At 38.3% G+C, this 23,411-nt stretch overlaps 1 protein-coding gene across 1 annotated transcript in view; it reads right to left on the reverse strand.

Moving 5' to 3' along the window:
• Positions 1-587: 587 nt before the first annotated feature.
• Positions 588-23,411, reverse strand: part of ANO4 (anoctamin 4) — a 120,535-nt gene continuing 97,711 nt past the window's right edge. Inside the window, exons 18-27 of the mRNA XM_088055124.1 lie at positions 21,323-21,359; positions 18,848-18,959; positions 17,793-17,850; positions 14,929-15,026; positions 12,384-12,526; positions 11,227-11,379; positions 9,824-9,971; positions 7,274-7,393; positions 4,203-4,308; positions 588-1,415 (exon numbers count right to left, since the gene is read on the reverse strand). Coding sequence (XP_087911250.1) covers positions 1,224-1,415; positions 4,203-4,308; positions 7,274-7,393; positions 9,824-9,971; positions 11,227-11,379; positions 12,384-12,526; positions 14,929-15,026; positions 17,793-17,850; positions 18,848-18,959; positions 21,323-21,359 — 1,167 coding nt within the window. The 3' untranslated portion in view covers positions 588-1,223. The remainder of the gene's footprint in view (positions 1,416-4,202; positions 4,309-7,273; positions 7,394-9,823; positions 9,972-11,226; positions 11,380-12,383; positions 12,527-14,928; positions 15,027-17,792; positions 17,851-18,847; positions 18,960-21,322; positions 21,360-23,411) is intronic.

A 23,411-nucleotide genomic window follows, 5' to 3' on the forward strand; every position in this document is an offset into this window, starting at 1 on the left:
GGGTTAATAGTCTGGAATTTTTTAATTTCTTAATTAAATCAGAAATTTAAAATTTCTCAATAGTAAGGAATTTGCTAAAGGATATTGACAGTGGCTTATTTCACCCAAGTCTAATTTGCAGCCTGTGTAGAATTGCTCAGCATTAAGGATTTCAAGCTGTTTCATGTCTGTTGTTTTGGTTTTTCCCTCCACCCCTTCATAGGTAATGGAATGATGAAAGCAGAAAGTGCTACAAGCGTAGATATTCTGGATGACGGTGTTTGATTCTGCTGACCTTGTTCATCTGTCTTTTTTTTGTCTGTTTTACTTAGGCAGACAGGTCTTTAAGACACCATCTGACATCTGTTATGTGTGTAAGTACACCCTAATTCCTGACTAGGCCTCAATGTGATCTGGCAACACAAATACATGGGCAGTTCTGGGCAAGATGCCCTAACCTGATTTGATTCCTTCAGACACCAGACAGTCCTATAGCTGAAAAGGCACTGTTCAAATCTTTAACATATATTACCAACTTTTCACAGTGTCATTTCCAAATAAATGACCCTACAGCTAGATAACTCTGGCCATATTTAGATGCTCGGCTACCTGTCTGCACTTCTGATGCCTACATTTTTCAGCATTGTTAGAGCAGTTGATCAGACTCGTGATCATGCATTTCCTTCTAGATAATGCTTCATTGTTGTTGAGTAATGGAAATGGTCCACCTATGTGACCTTAACTGGTGGCGAATGCAAACTAACGCATTGGGTCCACTGTGGAAGAGAGCAACGCTGCCATGCACGTGCTGCAGGTGGTGGCCACACACACGGACAAACACTGCCACGTTGCCAAGGCGCAGTCACTGCTTGTGAAGTAGCAACTTCATGAGAATGAGCCATAAGATCACCAAGTTCTGTAAAGCACTGTAAGTTGGATAACTGCTTTGAAGTTCAGGGCCTCGAGTTTTAGTCAGGGCCTTGGAGCTTCCTGGCAAGAGTGCAGTGACTTAGTATTGGTCTGATGTGCTCATGTTGACATCAGCTCTGGAGAAGACTAAGCCTTGGAAACACCTCTAATTTCAAAAGGCTTATGACAAAATCCACCCTATTGAACAGGGGCACACATGCGCGAAATGCACACAGCATTACTGACTATTCCTTTCAGTGCACTTTCTGCTGTAGAAAACCAGGATTTTTTTATAAACAGGAGTTCTTCTTTTAAGCAGTTTCTTCCTCATCCTGTCACGGCCACTCATTGTGATAAGATTTTCCATTCTTTTTCCTTTCCTTTCGCTCTTTTTGCAGACGTTCTAGTTCAGCTTCATACATCATTTCCTGAATCAGATACTTTTCTCGCCTCATTCTATCTCTCAGATCTTTTGGAAGATCTGGAATTAAGTAGGAGATCAGATTCTTTATGCAAAAGACAAGATGCTGTGAACACAAAAAAAGGAATGACAAATTTAAAACCCCAAGAAGAAAACAAGTACTTTTCATATCTTCTGAAAACCTTCTCTTTCCAATTTGCAGACAGATGCTGTGTTTTCCATTACTAAATTTTAAGAAAGCAAACCATGAAGTTTTTTCCCCCACAAAAACTCTAGCCAAAGTCAGTGGAATATGGGTCACAGCAGAAATTATGAGCAGGTGGGTTCAAATAAGGCTTCAAAACTGTTCTATGAGCTGTGTGCTCAAAGCCCAGAGGTCATGATTTTCTGTAAGGTTGTTTGGACAGAGCCTGGTATTAGTAGTGGCATTAGTTCCTGCTCAGCAGGAAGAGGAGGCTCACATGATGTAACACTTTCCTGCTGCCATAAACACATCGAAATTTGAAGTAATGTATCTATACAAAAGTAGTAATGAATCTATATAAAATGAAATCTAAACATTTTTTCTTACACTGTGTCTCTTATCCAAAGATATATATTCCTGTTTAGCAAACACCACAATTAAATACAGGTTGACTGATCCTTTGGCCTTCCTATTCTGTGCATGACACAGCAAAGCGTAAGTTTGATGCCTGAGGGTTGCTTGAGTGTCCTTTTCTGTTTGAACAAAAGTGCTGCTTGGACATTTACTCACTTCACTTGAAAGGAGGAACATATAAACGGAAAAGTCCTCAATCTCAGAAAGGACATACATTCCAGATTGGGGAAATAAAGGTATTTCTTCTTCTTCTTCAAGCAGAACCCTTCAGAAAACCCTTCAGAAACCCTTCACTGAAAAGAGAATGTAAAATGTTTTCCCATGTATTCTTCCCTCATGATAAATAAACTCACAATACGGTAATTGTTGGGGTTTGTTTGCCAAACCTAAAAAGAGAAAAAAGCCTCTTCTGTGAGTTTAACCTGGACAAATAATTCCTTTTGTGGTGACAAAGGGGGTTAAGCTCTGAAACAAACCACACTCAGAGTACCAAAAAGGGGTCTGAGCTTAGGTAGTTACTTAACCTATGAAAAACCCTATCTTGAATCCTCTATCTCTTAGAGCAATATTTATTGTAAGGACTGCAGCATTCACAATACACTCATTGGTGTTTTCAAAAAAAAAGGTCGTGGTTTCTGCTGCAATTACCTTTTTGATTTCATAGATATAGTTAAGGAGACAGTTTGCAGTGTCAGTAAACAGAGTAGCTCATGTTGAGGGAGGCAAATATGAGCCAGCCTATGGCTTTGGTTGAGATAAAGCAAAGTCAAATCAGATGTGCCGGTAACAGGCAGACACCAAAAGTTATTCCACAGCTGGTCACAAATTTGTCTGGACAGTGAAACTTGAACAGGGCTCATTTTTCTTGCCTCACTTCTCCTTATGTCTAAGTTGTACTGCCTTTATGTCAAGTGTGCATCGAGAGGCCAGACTCTCTTCAGTCTTTAAGATTCTTAGGCTGACCTGTCAAAACCGTTCTCGTAGTCCTTTCTGGAGAAGCATACTCTGACCTTCAGTCCTGACAGTTTATGAAACTAGAAGACATTAAGCCCAGCAGGCCTCTATCAAATCTTTCTTTCTTTCCCTTAATGTTTCCCTGAGTGCGGAACAGATGATGGAAGAAATTATCTCCTTGGGAACCAATTGCTAATAAGTTACCTAGTGTAAAGGAAGAAGAGCACCCAACCTGCAGTGCCATATTCCTTCACCTGGGAAGGTATGAAAATTACAATCATGGGGAATTTGCTGAAGTCCTCAGCCTTCTGCTGAGCCACGAAGAATAGAAATAATAATCTAGAAAATGCTTCTGCTGCGTTATCCAAAGAGGTGCGTTGAAAGCTCTGTTCAGAATGAATTTACACTGTTCTGTGAGTCAGAATGCAAGAGGTGCTCATCAGGATTATGCCATATGCCTGTATGGTGACTACAGTTTCCATTTCTGTGTTGAATTCCCTGTTGCTATGAATTCAGAGCAGAGGATTGAGTGAAGAGTCTTTTAAAATCATGTGTTGCTTCTTTGGTTTCTTCACAGTGTAAAAGGCATTTCAAACTTCTTGTGCTGGAGAGATATTGAGCTCCTGGATTATGGTGGGTATATTCAGGCACTTGAAATTAGGCCTTCAGGTTTTTTTGGGTTTTTTTTGGTAAATCATCTCATCCTATTTTCCTACTCTTCTAGTTCACTTTTTCAAAATCAGCATGGGAATACCAGTCATATGAAGTTGATATTACCTCCTTTGGTTTGCCTTAAAGACATCTGAGGTACTGACAGTAAATACTAATATTATGAACGTAGATAAGGATATTGAATCCTTTTCATTGTCATCATCTTTGTGGTGCCAATCATTCTGAAGGAATGAAAGGCATAAAAAAAAAAAACCAAACAAGAAAAATAGCTAGATGTGTAAATAGTGTAACTTTAACTATCATTGTTTCTCCATTGCTCAGATTTAATATTTCTTCTCATGTTCCTTCACTCCTACCCTTACACAACAGTCAGCATATGGCTTCCCAACCTAGACAAGTTACTCAGAAAGTAAATAAAAGATTAATTTATTTCCTCCCCTTTGCAAATCACTGCTATAGTTTTCAGTGTTATATTCCCTTTTCTGTGAGAACCTACATGGCTGTGACTGTTCAGAAAACAAAGCTGAGAATACAAAGCACAATATAAGTAGAAGAAACTAAGACAAAAAACACCTCAGCAGCTGCCATCATAGATCAGCCCAATGCAAAGCTTCAGAGGGAAATTCGTTTTCTTTTTGGCTTTGTTCTGCCACCTGAATGGTCACTGACCTCAAAGACAATGATGAAAGCCAAGCGCGCTGCTAAGACGTGCCAGAACTGCAGTGTGTAACCGTAGGGCACTGGGGAGTGAGGAGGGTCTCGGTAGTCCCTGTACCTGAAAGACAAGCACAGAGTGGTACTTAGCAAGCTCTGCACTGCTGCCTGGGCAAAGGCAAAACCAAAACTCGCCTTCTCTTGATCATTACATTTTCTGCACCAAAAATGAGCTCAGTTCAAACTGTACAGTTTAACCTGCTACTGCTTGCTTCTAAGGCTGGGCCTGTGCTAGCGTTTGATTGCAGGTCAGGCACCTGCTTTTGAAGCAAGACTCCTAATCACCTGCACTTACCATGCTTTTCTTCATGCAAATGGATTTACTTTCAGCTGAAACCCACTGGTAAAATGCACTCCAGGAGTGCTAATGGAAATTGGGTACAAAGGACACAAACCAGTGTCTGTCTGAAGAAAATCCCTGAAGCAAACACACAGGATGGTGGGTGCTATGACCCTACATCTTTTTGGCAGCATGACATGTGCCTTTCAGGCATCTCCTCAGAGCCTGGAGAAGGGTGGGATGCTCTGCTCTTTTAAGGGAATGATTTATTCCCACTTCAAGGACATTTTAAACCTATAAGTGTCCCCAGCTTTGTCAGCCTGATAGTTCTCCCAAAATCCATATAAAAATGCCCCATGGACTCCACCTGGCCCTTGATCAATTAGCTGGCCATCCCTGGTGTAAAACATGTCTCATCCTGACTTCAGCAGATCCAGCGCTGCACCTCTTGGTATATCAATAGGGTGAGGACCATGTGAGAAAGTGATCTAGTGTCTTTTCTCATAGAGTGTTTCTTGAAAGACTTTAGGTCTCCAAAATTTAACTGTAGATATCTATCGGGAAAGTTGGATCCAGGAATACTCCAAGATTGTATTTACAAACCATGAATCTGTTTAAGTCACACATTCTGGAGTCCATTTTTACTAGCATTTTGTTAATTCTAAAATAATACTTATTTAAAAGTAGTGTAAAAATTGTTTGCTTCTTACTCTGTTTCCTAGATGGGACAGAAAATGCACTGTAAAAAAATATTGAAAAGACCATAGTAAATAATACAGGCTGAGCACTAAGATAGTTTTAAGAAACTAATGAAAATGCAGATGAATAAAAGAAATAAACAGTTATTTAATCTCTATGATAATTCATATTTCTCCATGAGGCTTCACCTTATTAGATTGCAGAGAGTGCTATACAGCCTGAAATAAACTGTCTTGACATCTTAGTCAGCATCAAATCTCTCAGAAATTGCAGTATTTCTAGAATAAGTTCTTAAAACTGACATGATCTTTCCTTGTGTAAGTAGCATTCTGAATTCATAGTTTAGGATGTTTTACAATATTCTGAGCATCCCAAAAAAGAGAAATCCCTGGACCAAGTCCCAGTAGAGTATATCTCTTTTTTTCCCTTGCTAGGAATCCATTGTAACACATGAAAAAAATTAAATTGTTCAGACAAACTGCCTTCCTGGAAAAATGCCTACACTATTACACAGTAGAAGATAATATTTCTTTACCTCCCTGTCAATATCTGCCTTGAAGTGCAATTAAAATGACTGATGTTTTAGCCCAATGCAGGTGGGTAAGAACCTGAGAGATAAGCTCAGCTAAAGAAAGATGTTAATTTTCTTTCAAGGGTAGATATACATAACAATTCTGTGTCTCCCAAAGGAGCATATATCTCTTTTGGAGATTTATCACACAATTTTAAAAGTGTTCTGTTTAGGGGATATTGAGCAGACAATTTTTTTTAAATTTTTTTTTAATTGTGGGATTTCCATCATCAGATTTAAGGAGTGGCAACTTCATGCTAAGAAGTTGGGGAAGAAAGGAATTAAAGGCAGGGGGAAGAGAATGGTCAGAATGACAAAAAATTATTAAATAATGCTATAGTAAACAATGTGGGATGGAATGTAGATTCTCACTGTAGTTCTGCTCCACAGGTGAATTCAACATTAGGATACTCTTTCTTCCAAGTAAATTGCAACAGTTCTAAATATAAGTTAGTTAAATGAAAGTGTTAATTCCACCCCTCCCCCCATTTATTATGCTATACCACTCAAAATTCTCCCTATTCATAAAAACATTGCAATATTGCAAATATCACTGATTTTTTCTGTATCACAGACCTTTGTGGTACCACAGAGTATCTTTTGTTCTTTTGAGGCACTCATGAAAGGATATTTTAATTCTTCACAGTGAAAAATACTGGGACTAAGCGTATCTGCTAAAGGACTATCAGGTCTCATGCTTGTAAGGTAACATTGCAATTAAAAACTGGTAGCTGTATTTGTTTAATATTTTTGTTTGAGACACCATTTAAGACCTTTATTGAGATCCTTGAGGTTTTTGGTCATTAAAATCACTCAGGTGCAAATATGCCATTACAGACTTTACTCATACTGCGATTTCTCCAATCTGTTGTTGAGGACAAAGACATGCAGATAATTAACTGCTCATCTTCTTTGGATTCAAACCACAAGTATATGATTATTACTAATAATTACACCAGTAAGAAACAATGTAAACATATTAACAATTCAACAATTCGGAAATGCTGGATTTGAGGTTACGTAAAGATAGCTTAGGACAGAGCCTGTTTATCCCTGTCAGACCTGTGAAATACCTCAGTGTGGCTGCTCCTGTGCAACCTTGACTTCCCTGTGCATGTCCTCTGATACAATTTCATCACAATTGGGTGTCACTGGCACCTAAGTAATCAGGCATTTTTTACTGGCCCTTTGACACGACATTTATCCATGATGATTGTGTCTGAGTCAAGCTATGATGCCATAAAAAATCCTGCATTAGGAGCACCCTCCAGACACCAACTTCTCAACTTCTCTTTTATCTGAGTAAGGAATCATGCAGGTAACAGCCAAGCAGTACCAAGAAGACCATGACCCTGAACAGCACAGTTAAAACTTTCCATGTTTAACTTCTAAACATTAGCTTCAACTCCAGATTTATTATGGTGCTTCTCCATTTCAATGTTCTAAAGCAGAGAAGTACGTTGACAAGAAACTTACCTGCAGTATTTTAATGGTGAACCAGAGAATTCACTTCCATTTGATGTTGGCTCTGAACGATTTTCAAAGTCAGACACCAGAAATACTGATAAACTGGCATTAACGTAGCCAACCATACACCTAGAGGGGACAAAATGCTGTCAGCAGGACACAACAAGGTTTTTCCATTAACTGTTGTATCCAAGAGGATGCTCTTTGAGTTTCATAAAAACCCAAGGTACAATTTTGGCGCTTATTAATATTTGAAAGGGATGTTGAGGCAATATAAAAGAAAGGCTAAAGTAGGTCAGATGAACAATGAAAGTGAAGCAATGGTAGAATTCTATGGGAGAAGGAATGGTGAAGATTGGGACTGGTTACTTTTAAATAGTCTCCTAAATGGTGACACAATAGGGGCAGCGAAAATAATGAGGAGAGTTATGAAGATAATCAAAATATTCCCACTGTTACACTCATGGTACTAGCACAAAGGGAGACTAAATCAGATGGAAAGATAATACACCTAAAACAACTTTTTAGAAAAAGTTAATCAGAGGAACTCCATTCTAGAAGATCCCAGGGTGACTAAGCACCCTGAGGTGAGGGCTGGGCAAAATTTAGAGAGCACTGAGTAGAAGTTAAGTCCCCTGTTGAAGGGCTGTGGGTGTCAATAGAAGGGTCAAGTTTGGTGTTAGTAAAGATGAAGAGATCCGGCCAAAATGTGTTGTGCAGTTCATGCTTCACTGCCCAAACACAGGCAAGTGTAGGCACACTACTCAGGTTGGTGTAGAATATAATGAAGTAAGGCTTGGGGGATTTTTGGTTTAGGTTTTTATAAATATGGACTTTACAGTCTTTGATAAATTATATTCAAATATTATCTGGCTTTGCCTCCATCCTGATTAGATTAATTCCAGTATTTTTCTAGTATCATCGTGTGTCATATGGATCTAATACCTACAGATGTTTTTGAAAGAAAAGAGTACCTCTCTTTTAAGCTATTCAGATGGTCTTCACACCTTAATTTGAGAAATAACAGATGATAACAGATGGTCTTCAGACCTTAATTTGAGAAAACTCACTATTCCTGTGGATTTTTTAATACCTTCTTTCTTTAATAACATATAACATTACTAATAACATTATTCAGAATGCTCTCATAAACAGTTTTAATACAGATTATGTCCTTCAAAGTATTACTACCTGATGGTTTTGTCTAGAAATTCACTCAAAAAAAGCATCAGAAGTGTGAAAACATTGTACTAGAGGTTTGTGAAAAGAAGAGCCAAACTGTGAACCAAACTACTTCCCCTATGCAGATCTAGTTTCAAAGCCACTGAGTCATATTTGAATCTTAAGAGAAATATTTCTAAAGGTGTTGTTTTTTCATGCACAGTGGTGCTGAGAAAATCCTTCCTTGCTTTCCTTAGCAATGAGAGTTGCTTACAGTGCCACAATATCCTGTAGATGTTTATAATGGCGTGAACAGAGGCACATGCTCAGGAACAACTGGCACCAGACCACTTTACCCTGATAGGATTTTAACTCTTCATGAAGTAAACAGACCATCTTCCCTAGCCCCAGCTAAAAATGCCCAACTCCTTGCAGGATAGCAATTTTCTAATCAGGAGCTGCCACAGCAGATGCCCTTCTTCCATCATACGATTAAATGTATTGACAGTCAAAAGATGCCAAAAAAAGCGGCAACAGATGAACTCAGTTTCTGCAGCAGGGAGTAAAGAAATCAATCTGCCATATGCCCAGTGGCAGAATGCATGCTCTCTGTCACTGTCTACTGTTTAGCCTGGGTTTCTTTGAACAGCAGCTTCCTTGCCAATGGCACTGCTAGAGCATTTGCAAACTGTGTCTGTGTTTGGCTGCGTTCACTGACCTTCCCAGAGCCCAATAGCTGAGATTTCAGAAGTGGCCACACATCAACTATCTCATACTTGTTGGGAGTGTGTGCATGCTAACATAATCTCAACACTGAAAGAAACACTGAAAGAAAATCCACTTAGGCAGCAGGGATTCAGATCACAAATGTCTCCTGCAAGATTTAATCTAAGAACTCTCGTTGTAGAAGAAAAACAAATTACTTTTCTCTGTAAGTATATCTTGATGTATTAGTTGGAAATTTCTTCCTCTTGCTGGACACCACTTTTTTGAGTAATACATACTGAATATTACATCAGGAAAAAAACCCAGTTTACAAGTTTAAAATGCTCAACAAATTTTTTACTGATTAGCATCAGCATTGCTTCAGGAAAAAAAAAAGAAAAAGAGGATTATATCCATGTACTACCAGTTGGAAAGTACAGCATTGGCAGCATCGTGTCACACACACTAAACCTCTGATATAGCTCTGCCATGTTTGCCTTGAATCACAGCAACTCATTCTGTGACTGTGCAAAGCATCAGTACCCATGGCTGGTATCTGTTACCCAAACACAAACAATACTTTTGGTTCAGTGGAATCAGAACATACACAGACAGTAATACTGCATCTATTAAGTTATTTTCGTGTACATCTGTTTCCCACCACCCCTCTAAAAAAAAAAAATAAAAACTTACTTTTGTCCTGCTTCTCCTTGGCCAGCACAAGGTCCGTATTTGTAAGCATAAACAAGGCGAGGGATGAAATCTGATGTCACTGCTATAACAAATGCGTTTGTGATAACAGAAAGGATTCCAATTCCTTCTAGGATCCCGTACCAGATGCCTGTTCAACAAGGACAGTATGTTTGCTCCAGGAAAAACAAGAACCAAAATGCCTGAAATACTGCATGATCTGAAGTAGTTTTCCCCACTGCACAAAGTGTTCTTATGCAGTTTTTATCCAAGAGTCACTGAGTAAAAATTAATTTTCTTATTGAACAGTGAGACCTAATCACTGTGAATCACACCAAATGAAGGTTAGACATACTCATTGATTTAATGAGGCATCAAACTGCCCCTGAAAACTTTGCTGAATGCAATTTATTTTGAGAAATCACATCTGAATCAACATTAAAAAAATGCATTTTCCTATGCTTTGATTAATTACATTATATAACTGGTTTTTTTAGAAATTATGTCTTCAGTGTACGCTGTGTCCAGGCTTGTGCCAAAACCCACAGATTCACACTGCTTGCATTCAAAGCTTTAATCAGACACAGGCATTAGGCACATGGTGGAAAGCTGTAAGAGCACAAAGCCTGAGCTTCTGCTATTTCTTGGTGTGGGCTACAGATTTTTGCAATGCACTTGGTTAGTGAGGTTTCCTATTTACCCCTCTGAAAACACCAGGGATTCAATGCTGGGCAGATTATTTTATTTTAGAGTTCTTCCTAAAGGTGTTCTGCTTTTGAATACTGCAAGGACAGAAGAGATTTGTAGTCAAAATAAGTTCAGAGATCCTTTGCAACAGTGTGTGGCTGGATGACCTCAGAGTTACATGGACCTTGTGTTTAGCAATGCAGGTGTGACTCACTGAGAGCAAGTTGTCTGCTGGGATCCAGACCCACCCTGTCTGACCCACCAGAGACCTGGTGGGCATGGCCCCTGAGTCACAGGGGAGCTTGGTTTTGGTCAGGTAAATATAAAAATACAGGTCCCTTATAGGATGGTGGCCACTTTAACTTGGCTTTCATGTTTCTCCTGATCTGTCTGGTTATTATATTCAAGTTGAGCAGCAGCATGTTTTGCACAGTGTGTCTGCCACAACACAGCACCTGCAGAGAACACTGATCACTTGACACCTTGGCTGTTAAGTCCCCCAGAAAATCATTAAAAGACATTTTCCAATATAGACTATTAATTGCATAAGTAGGTTCAATAAGTAGGCATCAGATATTTTAAGGTTTTTTTGAACAATCAAGGGGTGCATTATTAATTGAGAAGATGACTGAAAATGTCTTAATCTGCTTTTACTTGAAGTGGTCAAAGCTTTGACAAAAAAAAACATATACATAACAAACACCATACAAAGAGCTCACCTATATCTTTGGCTCTTGATGCTAAAGGTCTTCTCCACTGAGTAACAAATTTGTAAGCATCAAGCCGAATTTCAATAATATTGTTTAGTAAGGCCAGAAGTGGTGCCAGTGGAAAAGCTGCCACAAAAATGGTTGTGAACCCAAACTGAAGAACTGGGGGAAAAAAGGAAATATCACAGTATAATTGTTAGGATCTAATTCCAAGGTCTAAGATACCAAAGTGCATGCAAATAAACACTACGTACAAAGTATACAGATACTTCTTAATATGCCATACTATATAATGGTCTGGTGGCAGTTGTATAGAAAGTCCTTGTCAAAAGCTAGAAGAAAGAATGAAAAGAGCAAATGCACATCTGACCCTGGAATGGACAATATGTTCTAAATTTTGTAATTTGGAGTGAAGTTCAGTGGTGGACAAACTTTTAGAAAGGGACATTTTTACTCCAGCATCAACTAGGATCTCTCAATACTTGCAAAGTTTAGGGATGAATACATTCCTTTTAAGAGTTCAGATGGGAAGAAGTTTGAAATTCTGTTTAAGTTTCCAGAGGCAGGTCTTCAGACTATCAGATTTCCCATTAATTTGGGAAGAATTGTGTGAGGGAGAAAAATAAAAAAACAGTCATGACAAAAGCAGTTCAGTCACATAGGGCAAAAGTTCGTGGTTTTTTAGTATTTTTTTGAGCAGTTATCCTCCACTCTCCTTTGCATAGAGCAGTGCCTTTTGGCAGTAAGTTACTTTGTAAATGTGAGGTAGTAAATGAGGGAGGATTGTAAACATAAACAAGCATGCAGGTCTGTACCATGCAGTTCAAAGTAAAAGCACACAGCAACTTTCTTTAGAAAATAACGGCAAAGTTCTTCAGAAATGTATGCAGATAAGGAACTGGGCTCTGGTTTGGAAAAATAAATCCAGAATGGGGATGTTTCATAGATGGGAGGTTAGCAAGCCATCAGCAGTGTGCTTAACTACATTGGTTTGGTTCTTAAAAACTTACTCCCATTCCTCACCTGACCTGTGAGAATGAAAACCTTTCTGCAGTCTCCTTAGCTTCATATAATGTTAATTAAAAGAATTCACCAGCCCACATCAACAAAAAAAGCAACAACATTAAAATCTAGTGAAAGAGAGAGAATGAAGGTTAGAGCCATACTCATTTCTAGGTATTCATCAAAGAGTCCATAAGCATTCATAGGCTGCAGATTATAGTCCTTTTCCCACTGTGGGAAGCTTGTTTTTCCCTGTGTGCCGTACTCTTGCCGTAGTTTTCTCCTGGTCCACCAGTTTTGAATTAGCCTACATTTTAAATTAAATTAAAGAAACAAAGCAAAGAATATTATCACAAAATTGGAAGAGGTTAAGTGGGTACAACATATCTTGCAAAATTCATTGCCCAATGTACAAGAAGATAGAGCATTAGTAATACATGTGGCTGATGACACAGAAAACAGATACAGCTGATGAGCTGTAATCCCAGCCTAGATTTGTTAAAATGGTAAAAGGATTTGGACATAGCTTCATTATTTATTTACTTCTTTTTCTCTCCACAGAATGGCAAATCACTTCAGGGTCTGTTTATGTGGCAGAATGCAATGCTGTGTGGAGACAGCTGAGCTCAGTAAATAAAGAGTGCTAATGCTGCTTGATTCTTTCCTCTGTGTGTGACCTGGCATTTCTGCATGGCTCTGCTGGGTAGCAGTCTCTGGGAAATCCTGGAAGGGAAAAAGCAACCCTGAATGGTGTCTGCAGCCAAACACTCAGAGGAGAAAGAGGCAGAAAGAAGTGTCCCTGAACTACAGACAGCACATGGTGGCTGAGAGATGGATGGCTGACATGTGAGCTACCACCATCCCAAGAAATGGGAGACCTGTACTGGACATCAGGGGGAAAATGCTGTTCCCAAAGAAATGCATGTGTAAGACCACTGCAAAAGGCAGTGAGCCAAAAGTTAATGAATTCTCGCCTCTGAAATAAACACCTTTTCAGGGAGGTGCACTGGTTTGGTCAACAAAGGACACTAGTTAAGATTTAGTATAGAGAGCAAAGAAAAAACCCAAACCACAGTGACTGAGATTTTCTCTGAAGCTGAGGTTGGCCACTTTGTCTCAGTAAGAAAAAATGTTATAGATCACCCAAATAATTCAGTCCTTTTTCTTGACCATGCTTCACTTCTTGCCCTCACAGGGGCCTGGTCTGGTCTGTGAATGGTGCAAAGGGATTGCAAATAGTCATTGGATTTGGATAAGAGTTTAGACAGCTGCTTGTTTTCTTGAATCTTAGAGATTATTTTTCCACTTTCATAATTTATCAGAAAGGTTACAGCTTTTCCTGTCCTCCTTAAAGAAGTGTAGGTGCAACTGAGTGCAGTTCCACTACATTCAGCTACAGGTTGCAGGGTTGCCTCCAAGTCCTCTGGCCATCCACATTGTGTTGCCTGCCACCAAGCTCTTAGCAGAAAGGTGTTTTTCACACGAAAGGAAATACACCTGCTTGCAGCATTTCAGGGCTAGAAGGTGGACTGAAGTGTCTGAAGAGCAAACACATCTCTCATCAGAGTAAGTTGAAGCATTTGAGTGTTGTAACTGTGTCTTTTATGTTGAGATTTTCCTTGTGACTCTGAAGTGAAGATTCACTTCACCTGAAGCAGTTTATTCCTATTAAACCACTCGTTCTTAATCTCCTCCTATCTCTATCAATCACCATCCTTTTATTTCTCTTCTGTGCTCTTTGTTAAGTTTCAGGATCTGTATTGCTAGAAAGCAGAGAGTTCTAATGAAAACTGACAAGAGGTAGGGGATGGAAAGAGAAGGATCATTATTGCTGCTACTGTTCCCTCCTGCCCATCCCAACTAATCCCTGCAGCCCTAATAGCTGCAAAACACTGGCAAGGAGTGCTAGGCCCAGGAAAGATGGAGAAATACCAAATCCCTCTGAACTTTGCAAGGGCAAGCCTTCTGACAATGTCAGCTCTCTCTTAGATTTTCACACTTGCTAATTTCCCTTGATGACCATCCACACTGTCTCTAGTAAGATCAACTACACTGATCTTATTAAACCTATATGAAACATATTAAACATGCTCATTAAATACTAATCAATAAGGAATGAACCAGTTGGAAATTAATATTTGCCAACCTTTTAGCTAGGGCACAGCTTCATGTTACCTTGAAGATAACAAGGGAACTTGTCTACTTATTATTCAGTACATTTTTCTGTCTTTCAGAGTGCATGTGCCAGTAGTGCATTTTTTCTAGCTCATACCTGCTTTTTCAGGCATCTTTTATCACCCAAAAAGAAACTGAATGTAGAACTTCCTAGCATAGCTAAGAAATGATACATGTAATATTTTTCATGTAAGCAACACAGTGGTCACACAGTTGTTTTTAAGAAGTTTTAGAACACAAAATAAAATTTAACAATATCAAGTATTTCCCATGTATTACTTATTTGCTAATATTTTAATATTAACTAATATTAATATTTGTTGATATTCTACTATTACACTTTCACTTTTGCAAACTGTGTCCAATGTGGAAAAGAGCCCCCAAACATCATCTATATATCTGGAGTTCTGTATCCTGGGGGGGAATTTTCTGTTGTAATGACTAATGCATCTTACTTTTATTAACTGGTGATAAGGAAAGCATCAGCTTTAGTATTCTGTGACCTACAGAAGCATAGGTATTGTATTTACTTACGGATATCCCAATTCCATGAAATTATTCCATGTCTGCTTTAACACCATTATAATACCCATTTGCATACAGAGGTCAATAAGGCATCCACTAGGGTGGCACTACAGACAAAAAAAAAAGGAACAAAACGTTAAGCAGGAATAATACTGAGTTTTAAAGTGTTTCTTAAAGGCCGTAAATGATGCTGGATCATTCATTTACTAAAAGAAACTGAATGCATTCTCCTTATTTTTTAAAGAAGTGTAAACTCATGGGAACAGATGACACTGTATCATACTGTCAGCATTTTAAGCTGATCACCCAATTTTCTGCAGAGGTCAGAGTCAGCTGAAACCAATGCAGTTTTCACATACGTGCTTCTAACGTGCTGCTCTGCTGTGGGCAAGCAGGGGCAAAGGCTACCAAGTTTTTCTACTGATTTCAATAGCTTTTGGGAACAGTGACTGCAAAGTCAAAGAATCAAGAGAAAATTCCTCCTGGCTGCACATAAAGTAAACACTTTATGCTTAGAGGATAGACCTAGAACTATTAATTGAGTACTGTTTAACGTCTATGACTGAGTAGACCATGCAAAGCTATTCTCTTCTTGAAGACCTAAAAATCTCTAACTGCTGAGTAACAATTCTCAGTGTTTCTTGTTGAGTGCTTGCTTGCTTTAGCAGTGGCTCCAGATGTTGAAGTTGTGGTGCTGCTTTTGGGAGAGATGTTCAGCTAGTAAAAATTTAGGGAATTTTATACCTACTATTGGAAAAAACAGAGAGGGATCTAAAGCTTTCTACTCTCAAACAACACTTTGTGAAATTGGCTTTGCAGATCCAAACAGTGAAGTTCAAGCTATATTTTAAAATCTTGGGTATTACAGATAAGTCAAAAAAATCACTGTCACAGAACTTGAATTATTTCTTTTTAACTTTTAGGGAGAAAAATTAGTTATGACCTGGAATAAAATAAAACATTAATTTCTTATACATATTGCTTTATCCAGCTCTCAGAACTTGGATCACTGCTGAGGTTTCTGTTGACCTAATTTAGCATCTTTTTAGATTAATGGGGTGACAGGTTGTTAGGGGGTTTTTTGCTTGTTTTTGTTTTGTTTTTTTTCTTTTTGTGGTGTGGTTTCTTTGTTTGTTCGTTTGACTTCTCTGTCATTATCACTAGATCATCATCCTCCTGTTTTTAGGAATTGGTCACATGAATGAAAATATCCTGAGAGAGGCAGGTGCCCTGTTAATGAAGTAGCAGCAATGCTACAACCATAAGATCAATAATATGTAAACTGTGGTCTGAGCGTGCCCATGGACACTGGACTAGTGTTACTAAATATCTTAGACTTGGCTAAATTCAACAGGTGAAGAGAGAAATATTGGAAATCTGGACATGGTATTCTAAGGCAGGTTAGTTCTAATAAGACCTAACACAGATACAGTCAATAAAGTCAAGACTTTTTTAATTAGACTTTTAAAAATTATTAGTATTAGTATTAGTATTATTCACTTTTTTCTCTGTGAAAAGCTAAAAAGGGACTACTAAGAGTAGCTTCCACCAGCAACTGACGCGACCTGTAACACCTCATTTTTGCTCTTTCCTCACAAACCTGGTTCTCCTTCCATCACTGCTCCTGCACAGAGATGAGGTTCTTTCCCTGTTCTCTGATCCCTCTGTGAAATGAATCAGCCCACTGAATCGTCAGAAGAACAATTCAGCCAGAAAAAGGAAGTTTATTGCTGATACAAGGAACTGAACAGGCTGCTCACAGGGCTGGACAGGTGAGAACCAATACAGAGGAAAAGGAAGGTACAAGCCTCAGGGGGAGGACTCAAAGGAAGAGCAGAACTGTTTTACTTTGACAGCAGAAAGTTCTGAGGACAGCTCAGTCCCAGCCAGATTTTGGAGGGATGTTAAGCAACGTTCTGTCTTCCCATTTACCAAGTATTCTTCCCTTCAATGAACAGAATTCTCCACAAAATTAAGATGCTTTTATTTGGACCCAAATCCTTTTTTTGTTTGTTTGTTTCTTTCTTTTGCTAATATTTGAATGGTCTTTATTAACCAAAATATTTATTTATCCAGAAGTGTTTGAAAATTCAAGCTGGCAGGCATTTTCTACTTATCATTTGCCATTTATCTGCAAAGTTGTTTCAATTATTCATCTGTGAAGCAGGAAAGAAACCACGGGATTTCAGTGTGCCCATAGCAGCACTGGAAAGTAAAGGACTGGCCCAGAAACTGATGCTGCTCACCTCCCATAACTGTCAAATGGGCTTTGAATTCTGAATGTATTTATTAAAACAAAATAAATAAAATGGCATTGGTCCTTGAGAAACTTGCAAAGCCAAATTCTCATTGCTTTTCATATTAATTTGATTTTATAGACATGGGACATTATGCCAGTAGCTTGCTCGGGAAGTTCATTTGGTTGTTTTGGTCAAATTTCACATACATTTTATGTGTCTGGATTTTTAATTTGTTACTATATTATTTTATCTCTCTAGTCCACAAGGCTAGAAAAGCTGAGAAGAAAGGACTTTCTTGGAAGCAAAAAGTTGTCAGATTAGTATTTGAGTTTGATTCATTCCAAGGATAAAATATTTCCAATGTAAATATGTGAGTAATCTTTAAACCATCTGATACCACTGTTCAAGTGTGTTGCAAACACTGGAACTGCTAGCACTGAAAAGGGAATATATATCTCAGTATGTAGATGCTTTTGTAGCAGACGGCAGTGTCAATAGTGTGGAGTTAGACAGCAACTGAAAACCCAATAACACTCTCAAAAATGCCTCGGCAGATTTATGTGTCTGCCTCTGCTTGCGTTCACGGCGTCTGTGGGCAGCAGATAAATCCGCGTGCAGTTATCGAGCACTCACCTCTTCCAGCCTCCACCGGTTTATCAGCCTTAAGTAGGCACCAGGGTGTCCTGTAAATCTTCAACACAGGAATATGTTTCAGCTATGTTGTGTAAGCAGTCTGTTCACAGTAGTAAAAGAAAGCTCACGCTCTTATTTTAATCTGGTGTTATCTTAATGTGACTGGTATAAAAGATGATATGCTGTAAAAGGTTTTATGGGTATTCCTGGAATAATCCCCATGAAGGACTACAGATATGTTTACTTTCAGTTTTATTTCTATACCAATACTCTGCTGTTGGATATTCAACAAACTGCTCATGTCAGTTTGGAAAATGGCTTTCAACTGCCAGCCCATTTCCTTACACCATAAAATGCTCTGTGATGTCTGCCTTCCTGTGAAATCAGTGAAAATTTTAGTTTTCATTAAAACCCATAATTTTCTAACTATTCTCCCATATTTTCCCCCAAAATTATTTCCATATGAAAATAAACCATACTAATGGATTCTACTATTCAAACCTTCTCTGCTAAAAAGGTCTTTTTTTTTAGGAGACTGACAGAAAAAGATATATAAATAATATATATTTAGATAGATACATAGATATACACAAATACATATATATAAAATACACAATAAACATATATAATAAATATATATGTGGAAACCTCCCAGAAATGATAGTTCATAACTCACTCTTAATAGTTCAGATCATGTAATAAGAGCAGGTCTCTTCCAACTGAACTATCCTATCCTGTCCTGTATTTATATGTACAAATAGCACACATAAAAACAGAGTGAAATGACCTGCAGGTATAGTACTGTGAGATGCATCTGTTTCCAACAGTGAAATTGTTAAGTTAATATTGAGGCCATGTGGTGACAGCAAATGAAAACTGCATCTTTTTCTGGGCTTTTGAAAGGAGTATAAAACTGCAATCTGTTCTGCTTTGCTAGTATGAAATTTGCATTTTGACATGTGTGATAATATGGTCCATTTTGTTTCATTACAAACAATTTTATTTCTTCTCTCTACTTCATTTTGCACATATGAGCGTGCAGACATCAATCCTACCTTCCAAGGAAGAATGCTATATAAAAGGTAGAGCTGTTCAGATTGACAAATTGAAAAAGAAACATTTTCAGAGTGAAGCTGTTCTCCCACTCCGATTCGGTGCGAGGCTGCTCTGTGAAGAAAATGATCAGAGTTTCAGAGGCTTATTCAGATTACCCATTTCCCTTGGCACAAGGGCTGCACACACCTGTTAGAGTTGGCAATGCATTTGCAAATTTGCCTGCTGTTTTCAAATTATAACCTGGCAGAAGAAATTGTATCCAGAAGCAGCACTCAGCAAGTGAGCTTGTAGAGACTTAGAAATCTGTTCTGATGTCCGTGTATGTATGTTCCCACGTGACTGTAAGAAAGTGGTTGAGGTAAACATCTCTCCTGTATTTAAGTGGCCTTTACAGGCTCGGGCTCTTCTCTTGGTTTTTTTTTTTTCTGTACCCTACCATAATGACATTGCCACTCCACCAAAGCTATTTTTCTTAGAGATGCCATGCTGAACTGAAGAAAATCCTTCTGGTAATTCTGTTTCATGGATTTTCCCACATGCCCAGTGGAGTGCCACTGCATGACTCCCCTTCCTTGTCCCAGGGAACTCACCACAGAAAACCAAGAAAAAATAATTTCCAGTGGATGGGCTAAGGCAAACTGGAAAGGGAAAGACATATCATTGCCTTTGGGTACTGTTCCTTTATTTTCCATCTCAAGGAATATCAAGACAGAAGTTAACAAAACAATGTCCATGCCAACACACCAGTACCATATTCTGGAACTACTTTCCAGCTGGCAGGAGCTTGTTGTTAGCTGACCATTGCTGTGAGCAGGAGTAATCAGAGAAGTGCAGCTACTAATGGTGATTCTGTGTATCATAATGATAGTACTCATATACTGCTTCAAAACAGCCTCCAGTAAAGTACTGTAAGAACAGAAAAAGCAATTAACTTGATTCTCTTTACTTGGATGCCAGTCTGCAGGAAGGACATGTTTGACCATAACAAGGCCACTGCAGCTGAAGCTTTGGTCACATGCCCATCAGAGCCAATGGTGATGCTCTGGAGGAGCACAGATGTGAGTTCTGAAGAATGTCATGTAAAAGCTGAAGAAGGACATCCTCAATGCCCTCAATGTAGTTTTGCTGCCAATTCTACTTTGAGCTTATTCCACTGATAAAGATAATTCAGATCAAATCAGTTCCTCAGGCCACCAGAGTAAAAATCACAAAATGGTCTGAACAGGATCGAAAAAACTTGACCCACTGAATTTTCATACAAGTGCTTTCTGCAAAAAGCAGTCCTACCTTGATGGCAACCTAACAGAAAGTAATCAAGCTTCAAGGTCTCTAGAATATATCTTACTGTCCCCAGGCTGTCAGGACATAGCTGGTACAATTCACAAACTTGAAAGTCATATTTCTCAGCTGTGGCTAGCAGATATCTTCTTCATTGATATAGGATAGCAAAAATATTTTAAAACTACAAATACAAATGAGGACTCTCAGTTTACTAAGAATCAAAGGAATAAAATTCTATTGTATGCAGATACATTTTGAACACATTACCAATGGCTTCTGGGATGTAGAAAAGCCCTGAGAATAGCTAAAATCAGTTGTTTGAGCATCCAAACATCAAAATCTGTCCATCTGGTCCAAAATAATGTACTGAACATCATCGATGTACACAGGTTCCCTGGAGCACTAAATAACCTCCTCAAACCACTTGTATAAGTGCAATAATATGGTTTGCTTAATAGGCCTTCAGCCATGGTCTCACTTCAGGCTTACTGACTCTAAGGAGCCCATGCCAATTGCCACCAACTATGACAATCTTCCAAATATACCAGAGATCATCTCTGAGCCATGGATATATGGATGATAGCCTATTGCTACCCCATTGGTGGGAGATACTCTCTTTAGAAAACAGGTTTCCTTGCTCTAGCATAAAGACTGCCTTTATGAGTGAGCTGAAAGGATTACTGAAATTTAGAACATCATATAGTTTAGGTGTAGGTAGAGTTGATGATTCACATAGTCATTTTTCCTCCTTACTGCCCTTCTTAAGGGCAAATGTTTGATAGCAAACCAGCACATTAGTTTCAAGCTATGAATTTGTTTTCCAGAAGTTACTTCCCTTTTCCATGTTTGCAAACCCTGGAGGCTGTGAGTGCTGAGTCTGTTTGAAAACTCATGCCTTTACCTCCAAGGTAAAAAATTCACATTTATTTATTGTAAACAATTTGTTTACATTCTTAGATGGTAGGTGGTTGAAACAAGAACAAGGGTGGATGATTGTTGTCACCACTGGTTGAATGGCACAGTAGTTTAGTTTATATACTTTCTTATTAGAAACTTAAGAAAAACATTTATTCCTATAGATTGCAAATTAGTTAGGATTTTTCATATTTATGCAGACATTTTGAATTTTATCATGGTGCATGGACCAATAAATCAGTACAATATTATTCAATTTTATATTTAACATTACTTACCTAAATTTGTCAGGAAAAGAGCAACCTTTTCATACAGCTGTAACAGAGAAGAAACAGCCTCTTAGTTACATGGCTGGTTCAAAAATATAGAACTGCTTTCTAGGGAGTGAACGTGTTAAATCTGACCCACAGATGATTTCTGTGATGTTCTGATAATGACAATAAAACTACATAATGATACAGTAATGATATAATCAAACAAGAAAAGTTTTCATATCTAATGCTCATCCAGAATATATGGAGAAGAAATGATGTCACTGTCCCTATTTTACACACAGCGTGAAAAAGTGTGAGAGAACTTTTCAAAAAAGAAAAGCAGAAACAATAGAACAACTGAGATTTTGTTTTAGTTACTTATGGAGCAATCACCTCACAAGGGAAAAAATCACCCTAGAAGACTTTGCTATGGTATGTTGGTTATCTGGGGCTTTTAGGTTTGGTTTGGCACTTTGGTGCTGAAATGAAAGACACAGGGGGCACAGGGTTACTTCAGAGAAAATCTTTAGTAATCTCCACCACCAGACATACTTCTTTACTCTGAGCCAGTGTCATTTTTCTAAATCCTAAGTGGTCCTTTCTGCACTTTCAGGTACCATGCTCTCAAACTCTCCAAGAGACTCCAAACTTCATAAAGATTACCAAACTAACTTGGAGGGTTTTCACAATCAGTATTTGCAAGGGAGTTTTGAACCTATTACCTGCATCATCAACACCATCAGTATTAGAATAAATTAATGCTATGATTTCCATTTGCTTTAAATTAGCCTGGAGCCTGTTCCTACAAATTGCTAAATGTACTTAACTCTCACTGATGCCTGCAGGAATACAAAGCTTCTCATATTTCAGGCTCAAGTGTTTACTTACTCCTACAGTGCATATCAGCAGTGTTTCTTTTTATTTGCAGTTATCCTTAGAATCTCTTGCTTAAATTGAATTATGTACTGTTTACAGATCAAACTGCCTGCTTAAGAACTGAAGTCATCCTGATATCTCTCATCCACGTTAACAACCACTTCACGCTTAGAATAGCTTTCCACTGCCTTTGGAGTAAAGGGTTTTGTTTCAAGTAATGAAAAAGGTAGTTTCTTATGGGTTTAAAAGTATCTCTTAAAGGCAACTGTAAATGTGCTAAATGTCTGGGTCATTTATATCTTGATCCCAGCAGGGAGTGTAGTTTTTTTACAAATGTTCACTGCTCTACAGACGGGTTTATCAAAACTTCAATTTGTTGCTATTCCATTTGGAACAGTAGAACTGTCCTAGAGATCCTGTTAACAATGTTTGGATCTAATTATCTGCTACTATAGTTTATCACTGCATTTTCCATGGGAAAATTACTGGAATTAACTGTTTTACATAGCCTAGGTAAAGCTAGTGATTGTTTACAGGTCAGGCTGCAAGATTATCTGGGAGACATTATGCTTGAGGGTCATTTTGTTTTGCCATGAGGGATGTGCCAGAATAGGTACCTAGTGACGTACCTCAGAATGTCTGGTCTGGAATTTACTTGTGGTCTAGACCTTTCCCCTGATGCTTTCAGAGGCTGTCAGCTTGTATCAGAATCACTGCTGGCTTTCAAGGCTTCTAGCAGTGAATTCTCTACTGCTATGCACATCTTGGTCCCTTCTGGTTTTATTACTGTATCTTTTCTTGCTCTTCTGACACTTTCTTTGAGTCATAGTTCATGCAGGATTCAACTACCCGAATTGCTTCTGGGGATTTTAATTCTCCTAAAAGAAATCCCACTATTGCCCTTCAGTAAACTACATTAATCCATCATGGGAAGCAAGGGATTATGTTCCTAAAACCTTCCTTTGAAAAACTCCTGCAGTTTCATATTTTGTGGATCCTTTTCTTCCATGAGCTATATCCAGATCTAAGGTTGTGGTGTTTATTGAATGGTGATGAGTTTGAGGCTTAAGAAATCCATCTTTGCAGTCTTCCACTTATTTAATTATTTTAGGAAATAAAACAAAGTTTCTCAAAAGGCACCTTCAAGCAATCTTCCATTATTTAAAAGAAAAATCTCTGAGCTGTAAAACTCTTTGAGAATGAAAAAATTTAATTTGTGCAGCGTTTCTTTGTTGGT

Source organism: Pseudopodoces humilis, chromosome 5, assembly GCF_049639895.1.
Source record: "Pseudopodoces humilis isolate 2021_Gansu_Grassland_sample_001 chromosome 5, ASM4963989v1, whole genome shotgun sequence".
Classification (NCBI taxonomy): Eukaryota; Metazoa; Chordata; class Aves; order Passeriformes; family Paridae; genus Pseudopodoces; species Pseudopodoces humilis.